The 21,226-nt window shown below is 51.3% G+C and overlaps 2 protein-coding genes across 7 annotated transcripts in view; one reads left to right on the top strand and one right to left on the bottom strand.

The window, feature by feature from the left end:
- The window catches only part of LOC137339904 (collagen alpha-1(XVII) chain-like), a 148,823-nt gene extending 138,460 nt beyond the window's left edge, over positions 1-10,363 (top strand). For all 3 annotated transcript variants that reach the window (XM_068001961.1, XM_068001963.1, XM_068001960.1), the window contains 4 exons: positions 1,469-1,603; positions 2,998-3,054; positions 7,577-7,762; positions 8,951-10,363. In XM_068001961.1, coding sequence (XP_067858062.1) covers positions 1,469-1,603; positions 2,998-3,054; positions 7,577-7,762; positions 8,951-9,003 — 431 coding nt within the window. In that variant the 3' untranslated portion in view covers positions 9,004-10,363. The remainder of the gene's footprint in view (positions 1-1,468; positions 1,604-2,997; positions 3,055-7,576; positions 7,763-8,950) is intronic.
- Positions 10,364-12,221: 1,858 nt separating this feature from the next.
- Positions 12,222-21,226, bottom strand: part of stn1 (STN1 subunit of CST complex) — a 15,237-nt gene continuing 6,232 nt past the window's right edge. For 2 of the 4 annotated variants that reach the window (XM_068001957.1, XM_068001958.1), the window contains exons 3-9: positions 21,071-21,142; positions 19,127-19,285; positions 18,652-18,769; positions 18,256-18,418; positions 16,640-16,762; positions 16,137-16,209; positions 12,222-12,749 (exon numbers count right to left, since the gene is read on the bottom strand). In XM_068001957.1, the coding sequence (XP_067858058.1) occupies positions 12,592-12,749; positions 16,137-16,209; positions 16,640-16,762; positions 18,256-18,418; positions 18,652-18,769; positions 19,127-19,285; positions 21,071-21,142 (866 nt within the window). In that variant the 3' untranslated portion in view covers positions 12,222-12,591. Of the gene's footprint in view, positions 12,750-15,134; positions 15,241-16,136; positions 16,210-16,639; positions 16,763-18,255; positions 18,419-18,651; positions 18,770-19,122; positions 19,286-21,070; positions 21,143-21,226 lie in introns of all 4 variants that reach the window. The other 2 variants (XR_010966636.1, XM_068001959.1) reach the window with 2 other exon arrangements.

The raw sequence follows: 21,226 nt of genomic DNA, 5'->3' as shown, positions 1-21,226 counted from the left end.
AGTTCCCTGACCAAACAATTAAACTCCAAATGACCTGAACTTGTTTACTTAACAACAATTACACTTTGTGTCCTTAGAATATTAGAAAATTTACAGCACAGAAGGCCATTCGGCCCATCGTGTTCGCGCTGGCTGAAAATGAGCCACCCAGCCTAATCCCACTTTCCAGCACTTGGTCCGTAGCCCTGTAGGTTACGGCACTTCAGGTGCACATCCAAGTACTTTTTAAATGAGTTGAGGGTTTCTGCCTCTACCACCCTTTCAGGCAGTGAGTTTCAGACCCCCACCACCCTCTGGGTGAAAAGATTTCTCCTCAGCTCCCCTCTAATCCTTCTGCCAATCACTTTAAATCTATGCCCCCTGGTTATTGACCTCTAGGGAAATAGGTCCTTCCTATCAACTCTATCTAGGCCCCTCATAATTTTATACACCTCAATTAAATCTCCCCTCAGCCTCCTCAGTTCCAAAGAGAACAACCCCAGCCTATCCAATCTTTCCTCATAGCTAAAATTCTCCAGTCCTGGCAACATCCTCGTAAATCTCCTCTGTACCCTCTCTAGTGCAATTATATCCTTCCTGTAATGTGGTGACCAGAACTGTACGCAGTACACAAGCTGTGGCCTAACCAGTGTTTTATACGGTTTCAGCATAACCTCCCTGCTCTTATATTCTATACCTCGGCTAATAAAGGAAAGTATCCCGTATGCCTTCTTAACCACCTTATCTACGTGTCCTGCTACCTTCAGGGATCTGTGGACATGCACTCCAAGGTCCCTCACTTCCTCTACACCTCTCAGTATCCTCCCATTTATTGTGTATTCCCTTGCCTTGTTTTCCCTCCCCAAATGCATTACCTCACACTTCTCCAGATTGAATTCCATTTGCCACTTTTCTGCCCACCTGACCAGTCCATTGATATCTTCCTGCAGTCTACAGCTTTCCTCCTCACTATCAACCACACGGCCAATTTTTGTATCATCTGCAAACTTCTCAATCAAGCCCCCTACATTTAAGTCCAAATCATTAATACATATCACAAAAACCAAGGGACCCAGTACTGAGCCCTGCGGAACCCCACTGGAAACAGCCTTCCAGTCACAAAAACACCCGTTGACCATTACCCTTTGCTTCCTGCCACTGAGCCAATTTTGGATCCAACTTGCCACTTTCCCTTGGATCCCATGGGCTTTTACCTTTTTGACCAGTCTGCCATGTGGGACCTTGTCAAAAGCCTTACTAAAATCCATGTAGACTACATCAAATGTGCTACCCTCATCGACCCTCCTTGTTACCTCCTCAAACAATTCAATCAATTTAGTCAGACAGGACCTCCCCTTAACAAATCCACGCTGACTGTCCTTGATAACTCCATTCCTTAAAGGGACCAGCTCCACCACCACAGTACGTCGCACGTTAAACAGTTTGACACTGCTGTCCTTGTAACCAGTTTAACATTGTCCTCTTGTAGATAACGGTTGGACTGTGCACACATCACACAGCTCGTCCCGACGCTCAGGGGTCCCTGGGGCAACCGACCATCTTGTGTTTGATTGGGAGAAAGTGTTCAATGGGAACAGGACAGCGTACGAGGAATACCTGAGAGGTAAGAGAGGCGAGATTCCCAGGGGCTATGCGGGATTCCCTGGGCCCAGGGAGGGGAGATCAGCCAATGCTCCTGCCCCTAATCAGTACCCAGGGCTCCTGCTGGAAAGTGTGTCAGTGTGTGAGATGGGTGAGGATAGGATTGGGCTGTGACGCCCACACAGTTGAGCATCCCGTTGACAGTCATTCTCTTGGCTCACTGATGAAGAATGACCAGGGTGTTACCCGGGGGGTCCTCCCGTCACCCAACAGGTACTCCCGTCACCCGAGGGTTCCCCGTTAGTCAGTACAAGTCCACTGTGGCAAGGCTGCAGTTTTTGTCTATGTTGATTTAAAGTTCTGGTATTGGTGACCGACTGTTGCCATGGTTACTGCAGGAACTGACCACAGAGATTTGTAGTGGACTCAACCATTCGCTACTGAGACTCTGAGCCAAAACCCTGAAGAAAATGAAATCCGAATTAAAAAGGAAAATAAAAGGTGTCGGCCATGTCTCAGTGTCCGCACTCTCGCCTCCGAGTCAGAAGGTCGTGGGTTCGAGCCCCACTCCAGAGGCTTGAGCACAAAATCAAGCCCAACACTTCAGAGCAATACTGAGGGAGCGCTGCACTGTCGGAGGGTCAGTACTGAGGGAGCGCTGCACTGTCGGAGGGTCAGTACTGAGGGAGCGCTGCACTGTCGGAGGGTCAGTACTGAGGGAGCGCTGCACTGTCGGAGGGTCAGTACTGAGGGAGCGCTGCACTGTCGGAGGGTCAGTACTGAGGGAGCGCTGCACTGTCGGAGGGTCAGTACTGAGGGAGCGCTGCACTGTCGGAGGGTCAGTACTGAGGGAGCGCTGCACTGTCGGAGGGTCAGTACTGAAGGAGCGCTGCACTGTCGGAGGGTCAGTACTGAGGGAGCGCTGCACTGTCGGAGGGTCAGTACTGAGGGAGCGCTGCACAGTCGGAGGGTCAGTGCTGAAGGAATGCTGCACTGTCGGAGGGTCAGTACTGAGGGAGCGCTGCACAGTCGGAGGGGCAGTGCTGAAGGAATGCTGCACTGTCAGAGGTGCTGTCTTTTGGATGAGGTGTTAAACCGAGGCCCCATCTGCCCTCTCAGGTGGATGTAAAAGATCCCATGGCACGATTTGAAGAAGAGCAGGGGAGTTCTCCCCGGTGTCCTGACCAACATTTATCCCTCAACCGACATCACTAAAACAGATTATCTGGTCATTATCACATTGCTGTTTGTGGGATCTTGCTGTGCGCAAATTGGCTGCCGCATTTCCTACATTACAACAGCGACTACACTTCAAAAGTACTTCATTGGCTGTAAAGCGCTTTGGGAACGTCCTGAGGTTGTGAAAGGTGCTAAGGAATGCACGTTCTTTCTTTTCAAAGTCCATTTTCTCCCCAGGTTACGGTGCAGGGCAAGCAGCATCAGGAGGTGACACGGGACATACAGGAGGAGGAGGTGAGTCTTTAAGGATTAAGATTCACTGCTTGTTAATGTTTGATCAGATTAACTCCATTCTCAGTTGGTTCATAACACAACTGCAATCTGTCACTCCATGTCTCTCTCAATTTTTCAACCCATTGATTCCAATATAATGAAGATGAGACGGGTTCTCCAATGGGCACACGATCCCCCTCACCCTTCCCTGCCGGACCATCCAGCTGGTGAAGGTGAAAATTATCCCCTCTCTATCTTGCTCTCTATTTCACCATCTCTCCCTATCTGTCTGTCCCTTTCTCTCTATCTTTGGATACTGTTGGGGGAGATGGCTTATCAGGGGAAAGCAGCAAGAGCCAAGTTCGGGGCACCACGGGTGGCTCTGCTGCACAGGAGGGGAGGAAGAAGAGTGGCAGGGCTATAGTGATAGGGGATTCAACTGTAAGGGGAACAGATAGGCGTTTCTACGGCCGCAAACGTGACTCCAGGATGGTATGTTGCCTCCCTGGTGCTAGGGTCAAGGATGTCACGGAGCGGCTGCAGGACATTCTGGAGGGGGAGGGCGAACAGCCAGTAGTCGTGGTCCATATCGGTACCAACGGCATAGGTTAAAAAAAGGGATGAGGTCCTGCAAGGTGAATTTAAGGAGTTAGGAGATAAATTAAAAAGCAGGACTTCAAAGGTAGTGATCTCAGGATTACTACCAGTGCCACGTGCTAGTGAGTATAGGAACAGGAGAATAGACCAGATGAATGCATGGCTGCAGGGATGGTGTAGGAGGGAGGGATTTAGATTCCTGGGATAATGGGACCGGTTCTGGGGAAGGTGGGACCTGTACGAGCGGGACGGGTTACACCCGAGCAAGACTGGGACCAATGTCCTCGCGGGGGTGTTTGCTAGTGCTGTTGGGGAAGGTTTAAACTAGAATGGCAGGGGGATGGGAACCTGAGCAGGGAGACAGAGGAGGGGGAAACAAGGATAGAAACAAAAGACAGAAAGGGAAGAAGCAATAGTGGAAGGCAGAGAAAACAAGGGCGAAAAACAAATAGGGCCATAGTGCAAAATAAAACTAAGATGACTAGCAATCTTAAAAAGACAAGTCTAAAGGCTTTGTCTTAATTGCATTCGCAATAAGGTAGATGAATTAACAGCGCAGATAGATATTAACGGGTATGATATAGTTGCAATTACGGAGACATAGCTGCAGGGTGACCAAGGATGGGAACTGAACATCCAGGGGTATTCAATATTTAGGAAGGACAGGCAAAAAGGGAAAGGAGGTGGGATAGCTTTGTTAGTAAAGGAGGAAATCAATGCAATAGTGAGGAAGGATATTGGCTTGGAAAATCACGGTGTGGAATCTGTATGGGTGGAGCTAAGAAACACCAAGGGGCAGAAAACGTTGGTGGGGGTTGTCTATAGGCCCCCAAACAGTAGTGGAGATGTAGTGGAGGGCATTAAACAGGAAATTAGAGACGCATGCAAGAAGGGTACAACTATAATCATGGGTGACATTAATCTACATATAGATTGGTCAAACCAAATTAGCAATAATACTGTGGGGGAGGAATTCCTGGAGTGTGTACGTGATGATTTTCTAGACCAATACGTTGAGGAACCAACTGGAGAACAGGCGATCCTAGACTGGGTATTGTGCAATGAGAAAGGATTAATTAACAATCTTGTTGTGCAGGGTCCCTTAGGGAAGAGCGACCATAACATGATAGAATTCCTCATTAAGATGGAGAGTGAAGTAGTTGAATCCGAAACTAGGGTCCTGAATCCAAATAAAGGAAATTACGAAAGTATGAGGTACGAGTTGGCCAAGATAGATTGGATAGGCAATGGCTAATATTTAAAGAACGTGTGCAGGAATTACAACAATTATTCATTCCTGTCTGGCGCAAAAATAAAACAGGAAAGGTGGCTCAACCGTGGCTTACAAAAGAAATTAGGGATAATATTAGATCCAAAGAGGAGACATATAAAATTGCCAGAAAAAGCGGCAAGCCTGAGGATTGGGAGCAGTTCAGAATTCAGCAAAGGAGGACAAAGAGATTGATTAAGAGGGGAAAAATAGAGTATGAGAGTAAACTAGCAGGGAACATAAAAGTGGACTGTAAAAGCTTCTATAAATATGTCAAGAGAAAAAGATTAGTGAAGACAAATGTAGGTCCCTTACAGTCAGAAATGGGAGAAATTATAATGGGGAGCAAAGAAATGGCAGAACAATTAAACGCATACTTTGGTGGGAATATACTGGCATGGATTGAGAATTGGTTGACAGACAGGAAACAGAGTAGGAATAAACGGGTCTTTTTCCGGTGGCAGGCAGTGACTAGTGGGGTACTGCAGGGATCAGTACTTGGGCCCCAGCCATTCACAATATATATCAATGATTTGGATGAGGGAACTGAATGTAACATTTCCAAGTTTGCAGACGACACAAAGCTGGGGTGGAATGTGAGCTGTGAGGAGGATGCAAAGAGGCTCCAATGTGATTTAGACAAGTTGGGTGAGTGGGCAAGAATATGGCAGATGCAGTATAACGTGGATAAATGTGAGGTTATCCACTTTGTTTGTAAAAACAGAAAGACAAGATTATTATCTGAATGGTGATAGATTGGGAAAAGGGGAAGTGCAACGAGACCTGGGTGTCCTTGTACACCAGTCGCTGAAAGCGAGCAATCAGGTGCAGCAAGCAGTTAGGAAGGTGAATGGTATGTTGGCCTTCATTGCAAGAGGATTTGAATACAGGAACAGGGATGTCTTACTGCAGTTGTACAGGGCCTTGGTGAGATCACTTCTGGAGTATTGTGTGTAGTTTTGGTCTCCTTATCTGAGGAAGGATGTCCTTGCCATGGAGGGAGTGCAACGAAGGTTTAGCAGACTGATTCCTGGGATGGCAGGACTGACGTATGAGGAGAGATTGGGTCGACTCGGCCTATGTTCACTCGAGTTTAGAAGAATGAGAGGTGATCTCATCGAAACATATAAAATTATCACAGGACTAGACAGACTAGATGAGGGAGGATGTTCCCGATGGCTGGGGAGTCCAGAACCAGGGGTCACAGTCTCAGGATACGGGGTATGCCATTTAGAACCGAGATGAGGAGAAATTTCTTCACTCAGAGGGTGGTGAACCTGTGAAATTCTCTACCACAGAAGGCAGTGGAGGCCACGTCATTAAATATATTCAAGAAGGAGATAGATATATTTCTTAATGCTAAAGGGATCAAGGGATATGGGGAAAAAGCGGGAACAGGGTACTGAGTTAGACGATCAGCCATGATCATTTTGAATGGCGGAGCAGGCCCGAAGGGCCGAATGGCCTACTCTTGCTCCTATTTTCTATGATTCTTTTATCTAGTCTCCCAACAATTGAAGCATAACTTTGCCAGACCGTTCACAAACTTGGTGTCCCATTTGACCCCGAAATGAACTTCCGACCACATCCGCTCTATCACCAAGACCGCCTACTTCCACCTCAGTAACATCGCCTGTCTCCGCCCCTGCCTCAGCTCATTCTATGTGGTCAGAAGCTGCTGAAACCCTCATCCATGCCCTTTGTCACCTCCAGACTTGACTATTCCAATGCTCTCCTGGCCGACCTCCCATCTTCCACCCTCCATAAACTTGAGCTCATCCAAAACTCTGCTGCCCATATCCTAACTCGCACCAAGTCCCGTTCACCCATCACCCCATTGCTCACTGACCTACCTTAGCTCCCGGTCCGGGAACGCCTCAATTTTAAAATTCTCATCGTTGTTTTCAAATCCCTCCATGGCCTCACTCCCTCCCTATCTTTGTAACCTCCTCCAGCCCTACAACCCTCCGAGATCTCTGCGCTCCTCCAATTCTGTCCTCTTGCACATCCCTGATTTTAATCGCTCCACCGTGCCTTCAGCTGCCTAGGTCCAAAGCTCTGTAATTCCCTTTCTAAGCCTCTTCACCTTTAAGACTCTCCTTTAAACCTACCTCTTTGACCAAGCTTGTGGTCACCTGTCCTAATATCTCCTTACGTGGCTCGGTGTCAGTTTTTGTCTGATTATGCTCCTGTGAAGCACCTCGGGATGTTTTACAACAACAACTTGCATTTATATAGCGCCTTTAATGTAGTACAACATCCCAAGGCGCTTCACAGGAGCGATTATCAAACTAAATTTGACACCGAGCCACATAAGGAGATATTAGGTAAGGACAGGTGACCAAAAGCTTGGTCAAAGAGGTAGGTTTTAAGGAGCGTCTTAAAGGAGAAGAGGTTTAGGGAGGGAATTTTAACTCTGTTAAAGGTACTATATAAATGCAAGTTGTTGTACCAATATCTTATATAAACTGCACTTACTTGCCTGATCCTATTATGGATTGTAACATACTGTGTTCCAGAGTGTAGTATGCGTGTTCCGTGATTCCAGCTTCCTATTCCCTGCACTAATGGGCTGTACAGGCTCTGCCCGAGTCCCCAATTTTACAGCAAGATATTTACGGAGTCACTCGATGTGTTGCCGATCGCTCTCTGTAAATGTCTCCCCTTTAATTGCAGTCAGTGGCGGTCGATCTCACCGCACCTCCTCCACCCGATCAGATGGAGCCGGAGCCGGAGCTCGTCGTGTATCTGAGATTTTGAGCTCCTCCAAGCGATCAGCTGCCTCTGGATCATCGCAGTCGTCGGGCAGAGTTTGGCAGGAGGGGACCTACAGGAGCAATGCTGAGTTAGAGTTGATGAAAGGTGAGAGCACACGGCCTGGGACATGCCCCACTCTGCCTCACTGTCACAGCTGGTAGTGTCAGTTCCCCCACTAACCCCTGCTCTGTAAAGTGTCAATGGTCCATAACTCACAGGCACAGTCCCACCACAAGCTTATGGTGGCCTCCATCGCCAGTTAGTCTTCGATACCCAGTAGCAGTGCATTTCTTCCACTGCTGTCCGTCTAGTGCAAGATTTGACTCCAATCGGCGTATCATCTCACCACATGGTTCTCCACTGGTGATGTTTATATTGTTTCATTCATTCTCGGGATGTGGGCGTCGCTGGCAAGGCCGGCAATTTTTTGCCCATCCCTAGTTGCCCTGAGTAGATCTATATGAATATCTGGTTAGGAACAGGACTGAAGATTATAATAAATAAAGATGGAGATGATCAAATGTTGTGCAGAACAGAATAGTTCCTGATGTACTGTGAGCAGGGAACACCGTGCAATCCATTCCCCCTTCTCACGCCAGCAAAGGAGCTCCACCCTTGTTCATTAACACACAACAACCACAATAACATGTTATGTGGGAGCTGATTATTTGTTTACCATCTGTTGCAACCAAATTACACTCAGGAAGGCCATCATTGTTCACCTGGACTAGCAATTGACTAGAAGTGATTATTTCCCCCCAGCTGCAATAAACATTGTTAGAATATATCAATGACAAAAAAAATCAAAATAATACATTAAAAGGTGAGGCCTCTGACAATCCAAACCTGGCCAACAGAGATCTGAGTTTTGTTGATTTATGGTGAATGTTTGTAGCAGTCAAACTCTGGGAATCTTACTCCATGTGGTTCTCAGACTCCAACCCTGAGGGCAGCCTGATCAGAAAGAAAGGAGGCGTAAAGCTACAGGTAGACAGCGGGGTTACCAAGGGAACCTGGATATTTTAGTTTGAACTAATTTGGAATTGGCCGGCTTGTAGAGATTTTTTAAAATATATAAATGTCCCTCCTCTCCTGACCCCCGGCCCCGGCCTGGTCCTGACCTCTCTTCTCCTGACCCCCACTCTCTTCAACCCTGGCCTGGTCCTGACCCCTCCTCTCCTCACCCCTGGCCTGGTCCTGACCCCTCCTCTCCACACCCCTGGCCTGGTCCTGACCCCTCCTCTCCTGACCAGGAAATGTGTGCTATTTTTCATTAATTATTTCTATCTTCAGGTCACTCGTCTCACAGGAGGACCCAACAGAGAAGAACTCTGGGCACTAAGTGATGCAGCGACTCTGCACCCTCTTATTCAGCAGCTTAACGTCAGAAGATAAACGCATGCAGATTTTTTTAGGCTTTTTGTAATACACACATTAATCTCGGGTTCTAACTATACATGGCTATTGTATCTATGGAAACAGGGTCAGCGACTGATTTGTGGGGAGACTCCGTTTTATGAGGTTCCCATCACCCTCCCTCTCCCACCAATGGCCTGTGCTGTACCCACTATGATCGTGTCGACCAAGTTCACACCCAGCAGAACGATTGAAAAACCCAGAAGGGTCGCAATCTCAGTTCTCCAACAGCTGTGAACAGCAAGGATTGAGAAGTGGGATCGACGGTGAGAGAGATACAGATGGCAGAGCCTGACTGTTTTGTCAGGAAGGAAATTGTTTTTAAAGGTAGGAGATGGAGAGGCAGAGTCCCATGGTTGAATAACTAGCCATGGGCCCTGGCTGGAGGAGTGTGATGAACTGAATGGCCTTTCCCTTGTGTCCAGGTAGAACATAGGAACAGGAGTAGGCCATTTAGCCCCTCGAGCCTGTTCCGCCATTCAATGAGATCATGGCTGATCTGTGACCTAACTTCATATACCCACCTTAGCCCCTTATCCTTAATACATTTGGTTAACAAAAATCTATCAATCTCAGATTTAAAATTAACAACTGAGCTAGCATCAACTGCCGTTTGTGGAAGAGAGTTCCAAACTTCTACCACCCTTTGTGTGTAGAAGTGTTTCCTAACTTCACTCCTGAATGTCCTGGCTCTAATTTTTAGACTGTGTCCCCTAGTCCTAGACGCCCCAACCAGCGGAAATGGTTTCTCTCTATCTATCCTATCGGTTCCCCTTAATATTTTGAAAACTTTGATCAAATCACCCCTTAATCTTCTAAATTCCAGGGAATACAACCCTAGTTTGTGCGATAGTTGTGATGTTGAACCCATGTTCAGTTGCTGCCCTGTCCAGTCACTCCAATTTATGTCTTGTGTCAGGCTTTCTGCAGGTTGTAGTATTTGATTTCGATAACCAGCTGACGATTTTACAACCTGTCTTATTTAAATGGTAAGATTCTTTGTCTGGAATAAAAACATTTTTTTAAACAAAATGAAAAACTCCTTGACAGATTTATTCAACAAATGGATAACTGTTCCATCCTTTCAGCCCAGGTATATTCAGGTTCAGTGGGGAGCCCTGACCTCAGTCACCCTTGACCTCAGTGGGTGGTCTGTGAGTGAATAGAGGCAGAGTTGGTCTTCCAGCTGCTCCTCACCAGAGGGGCTGCAGTCCGGGCTCTCTCTGCTCTATGTTGGGCTTCGGTCAGGTCTGAATTTGGTTGCTGGGGTCCGTGGGGGGGTCAGAAACAAAAACAGATGGGAGGGGGAAGAGGAGGGGGCCACACTCTGCAGAGTTTGGTCCCTCTGATTGCCCAACAGTTTTAATCACATTCCCTGTCTCTCTTGTGCAATTTCGGTTTTACTCATTTTAAACCGGTGCAGCCGAGGGGGAGTGAAGAGTGAAAGGTTTTAAAATCAGTCGCTGGTTACAGGTTGGGTGGTGGACAAACAGGGACCAAAAAACCTGACCTGGAACCCAGACCGTATCTCGAAGGGCCCAGGAGAAACACTCCGATGGGCAGGGAGAACAGCAGGATCCTTTTCACCAAGATCGCAGCCCGGACCGGTGTCGCTCACTCGGATCGCAGCCCGGACCGGTGTCGCTCACTCGGATCGCAGCCCGGACCGGTGTCGCTCACTCGGATCGCAGCCCGGACCGGTGTCGCTCACTCGGATCGCAGCCCGGACCGGTGTCGCTCACTCGGATCGCAGCCCGGACCGGTGTCGCTCACTCGGATCGCAGCCCGGACCGGTGTCGCTCACTCGGATCGCAGCCCGGACCAGGCCCATTCTGGAGAACCCGAGTCACAACAGCTCCTACAGGTTGAGTGATTGGATCTGGGTTCGATGGGGAATCCTCTGACTCAGGCTCTGCTAATCCCACCAGCCTCCTGTATACCATGGCAGTTTTCCGATCACCACTCGGGCACTGGGTGCCCGTGTCGTGTGAAAGGCCAATTCCAGCCCACACCCTCGCTCTTTAACCCCTTCAGGTCTGGTTTCCACTCCAGCAATGGTTCCTTGGTCCACTGCAAGTTTCTTTTCCCTGAAGTGCTATTCATTCTCCAAGTGAGTCTATCAAACATTTCAATAAATACTTTCAGCATGAACGCGTTCAGTGGTCCGACTGTGTAAATCAATGTCGGGAGTAGATCCGGCTGTTTATGCCTTTAAGTGTTTGAATGTGACCGGACGCACGATCTGGTACAGCTCCCGCTTCACAAACACTCAGTAAACATGGGCAGCTCTCACTCCCAGCGGTTTACAAGCTTCTCAATCCAGAGTCCAGCAGATTCTGGTGTCTGCACTAGTGGAGCCCAAGTACTGGGCCCAGAAGGTCAATGGGTTCCACCTAACCCACCCCCTCGCTCCCCCCACCCTCCCCAGGCTCACCCCCCCCACCCTGGTGCCCCCCCAAACCGGCGCTCACCCCCCCCCCCCCCCAAATCCCAGCACTCCCCTTACTCACCCTCCCTGACCCGGGCTCCACAGCTCCCTCCTCCCACACACAGCATCACAAACATTGCATTCAAATATTAAATCCCAGGAGCTATTATTCACACACAGGGCAGGCTGCTGCTCCACGTGATCGGCCTTCAGCCATTAACATTTCTCTGGCAGTCCCAGCCGTGGCTCAGTTGGGATCACTCTCACCTGAGTCAGGTGGTCAGGAGATCAGGCCCCACTCCAGAGGCTTGAGCCCCTGATCCAGGCCCAGGAAGGGCCATTGATTGATCTCCCTGGGGGGATTGGAGGGCGTGACGAGTTCCTGTAACAGCTGAAGGGGACAGGGTGGCACTGTGGCTCTCTACTGTCCAATCACCGCTCATGGACAATCCAAACCGCCCAGCAAATCCATCTCAACCCGTGTCCACAATTCTCACTCACTGCTTGGTCCTGTTTGAATATCGGGGCCCTGAAGGTTTGGGAAGGGCAGGTGTTGTATCTTGGCCAGTTATCCCTTACCCATCACCACCTGACAGCAGCTTATCTGCTCATTCATCTCATTGCTGGTTGCACAAAAATGGCAGCTGTGTTCACTGACATAACAGTGACTGCTCCTCAAACATAATTCAGTGGCATTGAGGCAATGCAGAATATCCTGTATACATAGAAATGCAAGATCTTTATTTATTTATTTCATAGTGGTGGATAAATTTTAAGTCAAAACACCAAGGTCTGTTATCTGGGAATTAATGGAAACACTGATTAAAATTTTAAATGTGACCCCCGAGACTTCACGATACATTCTGGTGTGGCCCCCGGATATAAAAGGATGCACTCTCCCACGGATGGTCTTTTAACACAATGATCTGTGCTCGTTTGCTGTGATTTCTGACATCAGGTTAAACAGCGACACACCTGGTTTATGCAGATGCAGGGGTCGCGGGGCCTGCCCCCTCGCTCAGTCCATCAGACTCCAGTGTCAAGGTTGTACATGGTTCCAGAGTTCGGGATGAACCCAGGCGTGTCCTGGTCAGGAGGCCGTGTAGTGTCGGTCCATCGTGCTGATAATGTTGCTGTCACACTCCAGCCTGTCCAGAACCCGCTGCATCGTGGCCTCTGTAACCCCCGCACTGTAACCATGCTGCACACAGCTCAGGATATGACGCAAAGGACAGCCTTTATCAACATCTACAGCAAACAGAATGGGAATTCAATGCCGGGCCTGCCGAGGGTTTGAGATAGATTTAAGAGTGTGATGGTGATGCAGAGCAGTTGCCAAGACTGGTTCAGCACTCTGAAATCTCCAACTGACTCATCCCCCACATCATCTTGTTTGTCTTTCTCTCGTCACACCCTTTTCATGTCTGTCTAACTCAGTCTTTCTATCGTTATCCTGTCTTTCTCTTTATCTTACCCCATCACTCTCTCCTCTCCATCTGTCTTGCCCTTTTTTCCGCCCCCGTCCCCCCCCCGCCTCTCACCGCCGCTGTCTCTCACTCCCCCCACCCGTCCCTCACCGCCCCTGGCCCCCCCGTCCCTCAGTTTCACCCTCTAGAACCATAGAAAAGATACAGCACAGAAGGGGGCCATTCGGCCCATCGTGTCCATGCCGGCTCGAAGAACAACCAAATGCCCATTCTAATCCCAACTTCCAGCACCCGGTCCGTAGCCCTGCAGCTTACAGCACTTTAGGTGCAGGTCCAGGAACTTTTTAAAAGAGTTGAGGGTCCCTGCCTCTACCACCAATTCAGGCAGCGAATTCCATACACCCACCACCCTCTGGGTAAAAAAGTTTTTCCTCATGTCCCCTCTAATCCTTCCGCCAATCAGCTTAAATCTATGTCCTCTAGTTCTTGAACTCTCCGCTAGGGGAAACAGGTACTTCCTGTCTACTCTATCTGGGCCCCTCATAATTTTGTACACCTCAATCACGTCTCCCCTCAGCCTCCTCTGCTCCAAGGAAAACAACCCCAGCCTATCCAATCTCTCCTCGTAGCTGCAATTTTCAAGCCCTGGCAACATTCTTGTAAATCTTCTTTGCACTCTCTCCAGAGCAATTACGTCCTTCCTGTAATGTGGTGACCAGAACTGCGCACAATACACCAGCTGTGGCCTTACCAGCGTTTTGTACAGTTCCATCATTACATCCCTGCTTTTGTATTTTATACCTCGGCTAATAACGGAGAGCATTCCGTATGCCTTCTTCACAACCTTATCTACCTGTACTGCCACCTTCAGGGACCTGTGCACATGCACTCCAAGGTCTCTCACTTCCTCTACCCCTCTCAATATATTCCCGTTTACTGCGTGTTCCCTTTTACTGTTTGCCCTCCCTAAGTGCATTACCTCACACTTCTCCGGGTTGAATTCCATTTGCCACTTTTCCGCCCACTCCACCAACCCATTGATATCTTCTTGGAGTCTACAGCTATCCTCTTCACTATCAACTACACGGCCAGTTTTTGTGTTGTCTGCAAATTTGCCAATCATGCCCCTAAATTCAAGTCCAAATCATTAATATATACCACAAACAGCAAGGGACCCAACACTGAGCCCCGTGGCACACCACTGGAAACGGATTTCCATTCGCAAAGACATCCATCGACTTTTACCCTTTGTTTCCTGTTACTGAGCCAATTTTGGATCCAATTCACCACAGTTCCCTGCATCCCATGGGCTTTTACCTTTCTGACCAGTCTGCCATGTGGGACCTTGTCAAATGCCTTACTGAAATCCATGTAGACAACATCCACTGCACTGCCCTCATCAATCCTCCTTGTCACTTCCTCAAAGAATTCAATCAGATTTGTAAGGCATGACCTTCCCTGAACAAATCCATGCTGACTATCCCTGATTAAACCTTGCCTTTCCAAGTGATAGAATCAATACTGAGAGTGAGGATAAACTAATAGTTTGCCCACCACCGAGGTAAGACTGACCGGCCTATAATTGTTCGGCCTTTCCCTCGTACCCTTGTTAAACAATGGTACTACGTTTGCAGTCTTCCAGGCCTCCGGTACCTCCCCTGTATCTAGTGAGGATTGGAAAATTATCCTCAGAGTATCCGCTATTTCCTCCCTGGCTTCCTTCAATAGCCTAGGAAACAATCCATCCGGCCCTGGTGACTTATCAACTTTCAAGGATTCCAGTCCTTCTAGTACTTCCTCTCTCGTTATGTTTACCTTATCCAATATTTCACACCTCTCCTCTTTAACTACTACGTCCGGATCATCCCTTTCCTTTGTGAATACGGAGACAAAATATTAATTTAAAACCCTACCCACATCCTCTGCTTCTACACACAAATTACCCTCATCATCCCTAATAGGTCCCTCCTTTTCCTTAGCTATCTTCTTGTTCTTAATGTACTGATAAAACATCTTTGGGTTTTCTTTAATCTTACTAGCTAATATTTTTTCTTGCCCTCTCTTTGCTTTCCTTATTTCCTTTTTTACGTCATCCCTGTACTTTGTACACTCCTCTAGGCTTTCTGCTTTCTCTCCCTGATGACGGTAGATCTCCTACAAAGAGATGTGCTGAGCCTCTCCCTGTACCCTTTGAGTTGACACTGACCATTCCTCTCTCCCAGCTGCTGCCGTCTGTCACTATAATCCGGTCCCTGCACTGTCCGATTGTCACACTTCTTGGAGAGGTCATCTCCGCCACATTTAGTGGGAGCCTGTGTGTGATGTGTAAACAGGACCAATTAATAATTTACCTGGTTAATATTCTCGGTCCTGGTGTAATTGAAGGCCTCGTATAGCTGCTCACAAACTGAATGAAAAGTATTGTGAATGAAACCAGCTGATGAGAGACATCACTGAAACCATGGCTACGGTAGCCTAGCGATTATGGTATTGGACCAGCAACCCAGAGGTCATGAGTTCAAATGCACCAGAAAAAGTGGCCATGAAGCTGTCGGATTGTTGTAAAAACCCGAGGGGTTCACGGAGATCCCTCAGGGCTCGAGCAGCAAGAGTGGAATCACTGCGAGCGTTTGGAATGTCCCGGAGTGCAGCGACACAACCTCACACAGCGAGGTGGGGGTGGGGGAGGCAAGCAGTCACTGCCTTTATCTGATTCCGCCTGTGAAGCGCCTTGAGACACTTTTGTATGTTAAAGGCAAGACCGAAATGCAAGTTGCCGTTATTATCTGTCGCAGCCGACCCGCCGCAGGTGTCCGTCGCAGCCCACCCGCCGCCGGTATCTGTCGCAGCCCACCCGCCGCCGGTATCTGTCGCAGCCCACCCGCCGCCGGTATCTGTCGCAGCCCACCCGCCGCCGGTATCTGTCGCAGCCCACCCGCCGCCGGTATCTGTCGCAGCCCACCCGCCGCCGGTATCTGTCGCAGCCGACCCGCCGCAGGTGTCCGTCGCAGCCCACCCGCCGCCGGTATCTGTCGCAGCCCACCCGCCGCCGGTATCTGTCGCAGCCCACCCGCCGCCGGTATCTGTCGCAGCCCACCCGTCGCAGCCCACCCGCCGCCGGTATCCGTCGCAGCCCACCCAAGGTGGGTATCCGTTTCCCTGATCCCTACCAAAGAGAACAAGAGTGGGAAGAGAGGAAATCACTCACGTTTTGGTCTTATGGAATCATCGCGAATGATTCCCAGTGTCACGCTGTGTAATTCCTTCTCCTCATCAGTCACCTGTAGGACATTTGAGAACAGACAGTTACCATCACTACATCAGCCTGCGTAACTAACCCCCTCCCCCCCCGTTCCACAGCCCTGTCCTGAGATCGGGACAGGGAAGCAATAAACCAAACGTTGCACAAGGTGCAGCAGGTTAGGCCCACGAGGCAGCAATACTTCAAAAGGGCAGTGAACCAGAAGGGGCAAATTCCATTAGTTTGACCTCAGTTATAAGCAAGTTGACAGGTCAGGGGTCACTAGGAAATCTCAACACTGCTCCTGGATCATCAAACATTCTTTGAGGACGTTACTCGGGCAGTGGTTTGGACAACATTGTGAACAGTGGTTTCCAAAAAGCCATCAACAAAGAGCGAGCCGGGGGTGGGGGGAGGTGGAAAAGAGAGATCAGAATCCGTGCCCAGTACCGATCTGTTAAGACGCTCACCAGGTACAGTTCGTTGGGTCCTGACACTTTCTGGAAAACGACTCCCTCTTCCTGCAGAGAACGGATGGCATCCTGAAAAACCCCACGGATCTGCTTCAAAACACTGGCCGAGCTTGGGGGCTCCTGAAAAATATACCAGAGAGTGTGATTACAGCGCCACTCGCCCTTTGCCCCGACGCCGGCTCGCACCCCCTGCAAACTCCCCGACCCCCGGCTCGCACCCCCTGCTAACTCCCCGACCCCGGCTCGCACCCCCTGCAAACTCCCCGACCCCGGCTCGCACCCCCTGCTAACTCCCCGACCCCGGCTCGCACCCCCTGCTAACTCCCCGACCCCGGCTCGCACCCCCTGCTAACTCCCCGACCCCGGCTCGCACCCCCTGCAAACTCCCCGACCCCGGCTCGCACCCCCTGCAAACTCCCCGACCCCGGCTCGCACCCCCTGCAAACTCCCCGACCCCGGCTCGCACCCCCTGCAAACTCCCCGACCCCGGCTCGCACCCCCTGCAAACTCCCCGACCCCGGCTCGCACCCCCTGCAAACTCCCCGACCCCGGCTCGCACCCCCTGCAAACTCCCCGACCCCGGCTCGCACCCCCTGCAAACTCCCCGACCCCGGCTCGCACCCCCTGCAAACTCCCCGACCCCGGCTCGCACCCCCTGCAAACTCCACGACCCCGGCTCGCACCCCCTGCAAACTCCCCGACCCCGGCTCGCACCCCCTGCAAACTCCCCGACCCCGGCTCGCACCCCCTGCAAACTCCACGACCCCGGCTCGCACCCCCTGCAAACTCCCCGACCCCGGCTCGCACCCCCTGCAAACTCCCCGACCCCGGCTCGCACCCCCTGCAAACTCCCCGACCCCGGCTCGCACCCCCTGCAAACTCCCCGACCCCGGCTCGCACCCCCTGCAAACTCCCCGACCCCGGCTCGCACCCCCTGCAAACTCCCCGACCCCGGCTCGCACCCCCTGCTAACTCCCCGACCCCGGCTCGCACCCCCTGCAAACTCCCCGACCCCGGCTCGCACCCCCTGCAAACTCCCCGACCCCGGCTCGCACCCCCTGCAAACTCCCCGACCCCGGCTCGCACCCCCCTGCAAACTCCCCGACCCCGGCTCGCACCCCCTGCAAACTCCCCGACCCCGGCTCGCACCCCCTGCAAACTCCACGACCCCGGCTCGCACCCCCTGCAAACTCCACGACCCCGGCTCGCACCCCCTGCAAACTCCACGACCCCGGCTCGCACCCCCTGCAAACTCCACGACCCCGGCTCGCACCCCCTGCAAACTCCACGACCCCGGCTCGCACCCCCTGCTAACTCCCCGACCCCGGCTCGCACCCCCTGCAAACTCCCCGACCCCGGCTCGCACCCCCTGCAAACTCCCCGACCCCGGCTCGCACCCCCTGCAAACTCCACGACCCCGGCTCGCACCCCCTGCAAACTCCACGACCCCGGCTCGCACCCCCTGCAAACTCCCCGACCCCGGCTCGCACCCCCTGCAAACTCCCCGACCCCGGCTCGCACCCCCTGCAAACTCCCCGACCCCGGCTCGCACCCCCTGCAAACTCCCCGACCCCGGTTTGCAACCCCCCTCCCCCAGACCGGCTGTCACCCACCTCCTTGGTTTGGGGCCGGTCTTGTACACGCAGGCCCTGCTGAGCAGTGGAGACCAGCGAGTCGACCGTTCCCAGCTCCCGCTGGTAGAAGTTCTTCACTCCGTTCTGAATCAGAAACTGTTTGATCTTCCTCTGTAGTGACAGGGTGTGGAGTCCCTCTTCACTAAGGTGGGGGGGAGCGGCGGTTGGGAGAGAGACAGAGGCAAAGAAAGATAATTGGAGGCAGACAGAGGGGTTAGAATCAAATAGCAGTCCAGGGTACAGCAAACAGTAACGTAGTGAGATTCACACACAGACCCCTCCCTGCAACCCCTCCCCATCACACATTCTCCCCCGTTTGCACCTGCTCCTCGCGTGCTTATCTCCCCTCCCCCCTCCCTCAGTGACTGTTCTTACTTTGGTTCAGTCGAATTCTTTCGTATTTGACATGGTTTATCATAAAAGGTTCGGTAAAGATGGGGGAGCTCCAGCATCCGGTGGATCTGTGCAGCGAAAACATGATCGGTCACCTTACCTACAGTTAAATAAAGGACATTAAACAAGGCAGGAAACACACCCCCCCCCAACAATTCCGGCCCCCCCGCCTCCGATCCCGGCCACCCCCCGATCCCGGCCACCCCCACCCACCCCAGATCCCGGCCCCCCTCCCATCCCGGCACCCCCCGATCCCGGCCCCCACCCACATCCCAGCATGTACCCCACTGAACCCTGTCCTGCCCAACTGGGAAGGCCAATAAATACGTCCTTGCCTGCGACGCCCATAGAGCAAAAAACAAAAAACACGCACACACACGCAGACTGCCGCACACGCAGACTGCCGCACACGCAGACTGCCGCACACGCAGACCGCCGCACGCATGGACTCACTCACAAATGCTGGTGGAGTTGATTTCCCTTTGATCCCGATAAACTCTGACCCGGCCTCTGACCTGGACAACATCACCAAGTTCCAATTGGGAATTCTGTCGCTCCAGCCTCAGGATCCTGCTCAGCTGTTCCAGGAGGTTCTGGCAGACAGGAGGCGAGGCTGCTGCAGGAGGAAAGCAAAATTCAGAGGAGAATTTGAAGTGAAAGATTGACTCGAGTGAAAGTGTCTGGAGGTTGATTCTGTGCACAGTTAAAAAGTCTGTAGTCTACAAAAGCTGCAAACTAGTCCAACCGACCCCTCCCTCCCACTCCAGTCCCACCGACCCCTCCCTCCCACTCCAGTCCCACCGACCCCTCCCCCCTTCCACTCCAGTCCCACCGACCCCTCCCCCTTCCAGTCCAGTCCCAACCCCCAATACCACTGAAGAAAAGACCCAAGGTGAGATGACGAGGGAAGAAAAGACAGAACTCAGAAGTTTTATACACAGTCACTAGCCGTGGGACTGGTGGGGTTTCAGTGCCGGTCATTAGTCAGTGCCAGCCGTGGCTCAGTGTACAGCACTCTCACAGAAGGTCTGTGTCTTTTGGAAGAGACATTAAAATGAGGTCCCGTCTGCCCTCTCAGGTGGACGTAAAAGATCCCAAAGCATTTTTGAAGAGGAGCAGGGGAGTTCTCAGTGCCCTGGTCAATATTTGTCTCTCACTCAACACCTCAAACAGATTATCTTGTCATTATCACCTTGCTGTGCGCAAATTGGCTGCTGCATTTTCAAAAGTACTTCATTGGCTGTGAAGCACTGTGGGTTGTCCCAAGGTTGTGAAAGGCACTGTAGAAATATCGAAATTCATTTTCACTTAACATGTTTTGCCAATTATAACATCAGAAATAGGAGCAGGAGTCGGCCATCCGGCCCCTCGGGCCTGCTCCACCATTCAATAAGATCATGGCTGATCTTCGATCTCATCTCCACTTTCCCGCCCGATCCCCATATCCCTTGATTCCCCTCGAGTCCAAAAATCTATCGATCTCAGTCTTGAATATACTCAACGACTGAGCATCCACAGCCCTCTGGGGTAGAGAATTCCAAAGATTCACAACCCCAATTATGTCCCCATTACTCCTGAAGGCCTCGACTCCTCGTTGCGAACACACTTCCAGGGTCACTGGGCAAGTTGAGAGACCTCATCCGAGTAGCCACTCTTCACATGCCAATCTAGACCATGAGCTTCAGCATGCTATTAGACTGCGAAGGGCATCGCAGTCGAGCCCACATTCTCACCCCACATTGCACTATCCCAAAATAACCCACCTGAGCTCCGTCCCACCCTGGACAACCAGGGAGCAATCCCACATCCTGACTGTCCCGAGCAATATGCTCCTACAGGAGACTTGTTTATGCTGTTAGTTACGTTTGACTTAAACAACGGTGTCGGGGTCTATCCATTACAATAAATAGTTTAACAAGCCCAGCATCGATATGTGTGACCTGTGGGACCTGTGCAGGAAACTGAAATGCAGCAGGGCCCATTTCCTGCCTCTAGAGGGAGGTTTGCTGTTTGCTGATCTCACTGGGAGCTGAGAGTGACGGGGATCGAGCCCCAGGGCGCGCACCCGGGGCCGGGGCCCGGAGCCCGGAAACAGCAGGCTGGCCAGGATAGTTCCACACTGTGGCGTGTCCCCTCCCCGTCACGGTTGCACTATGCTGATGTCACCTCCAAGTCACACACCATCCCGACTTGGAAATATATCGCCGTTCCTTCATCGTCGCTGGGTCAAAATCCTGGAACTCCCTCCCTAACAGCACTGTGGGAGAACCTTCACCACACGGACTGCAGCGGTTCAAGAAGGCGGCTCACCACCACCTTCTCAAGGGCAATTAGGGATGGGCAACAAATGCCGGCCTCGCCAGCGACGCCCACACCCCATGAATGAATTTTAAGAACGTACCGGGTTTTGTGCCTTCTGTCGGTCCCAGTTTCTTCCACTGCACACAGCTGATCACTCCAGTCCCATCATCCACTGCAACACAGATTCAGCCAGTGAGTGAATAGCAGCAAATCCATTCGAGCAGCAGTAAGAGGGCAGGATGGGCGAGGACAGAAA

This window comes from Heptranchias perlo, chromosome 21, assembly GCF_035084215.1.
Source record: "Heptranchias perlo isolate sHepPer1 chromosome 21, sHepPer1.hap1, whole genome shotgun sequence".
NCBI lineage: Eukaryota > Metazoa > Chordata > Chondrichthyes > Hexanchiformes > Hexanchidae > Heptranchias > Heptranchias perlo.
Note: the sequence above shows the minus strand (reverse complement) of the source record. Positions and strands in the feature narration are given on the sequence as shown.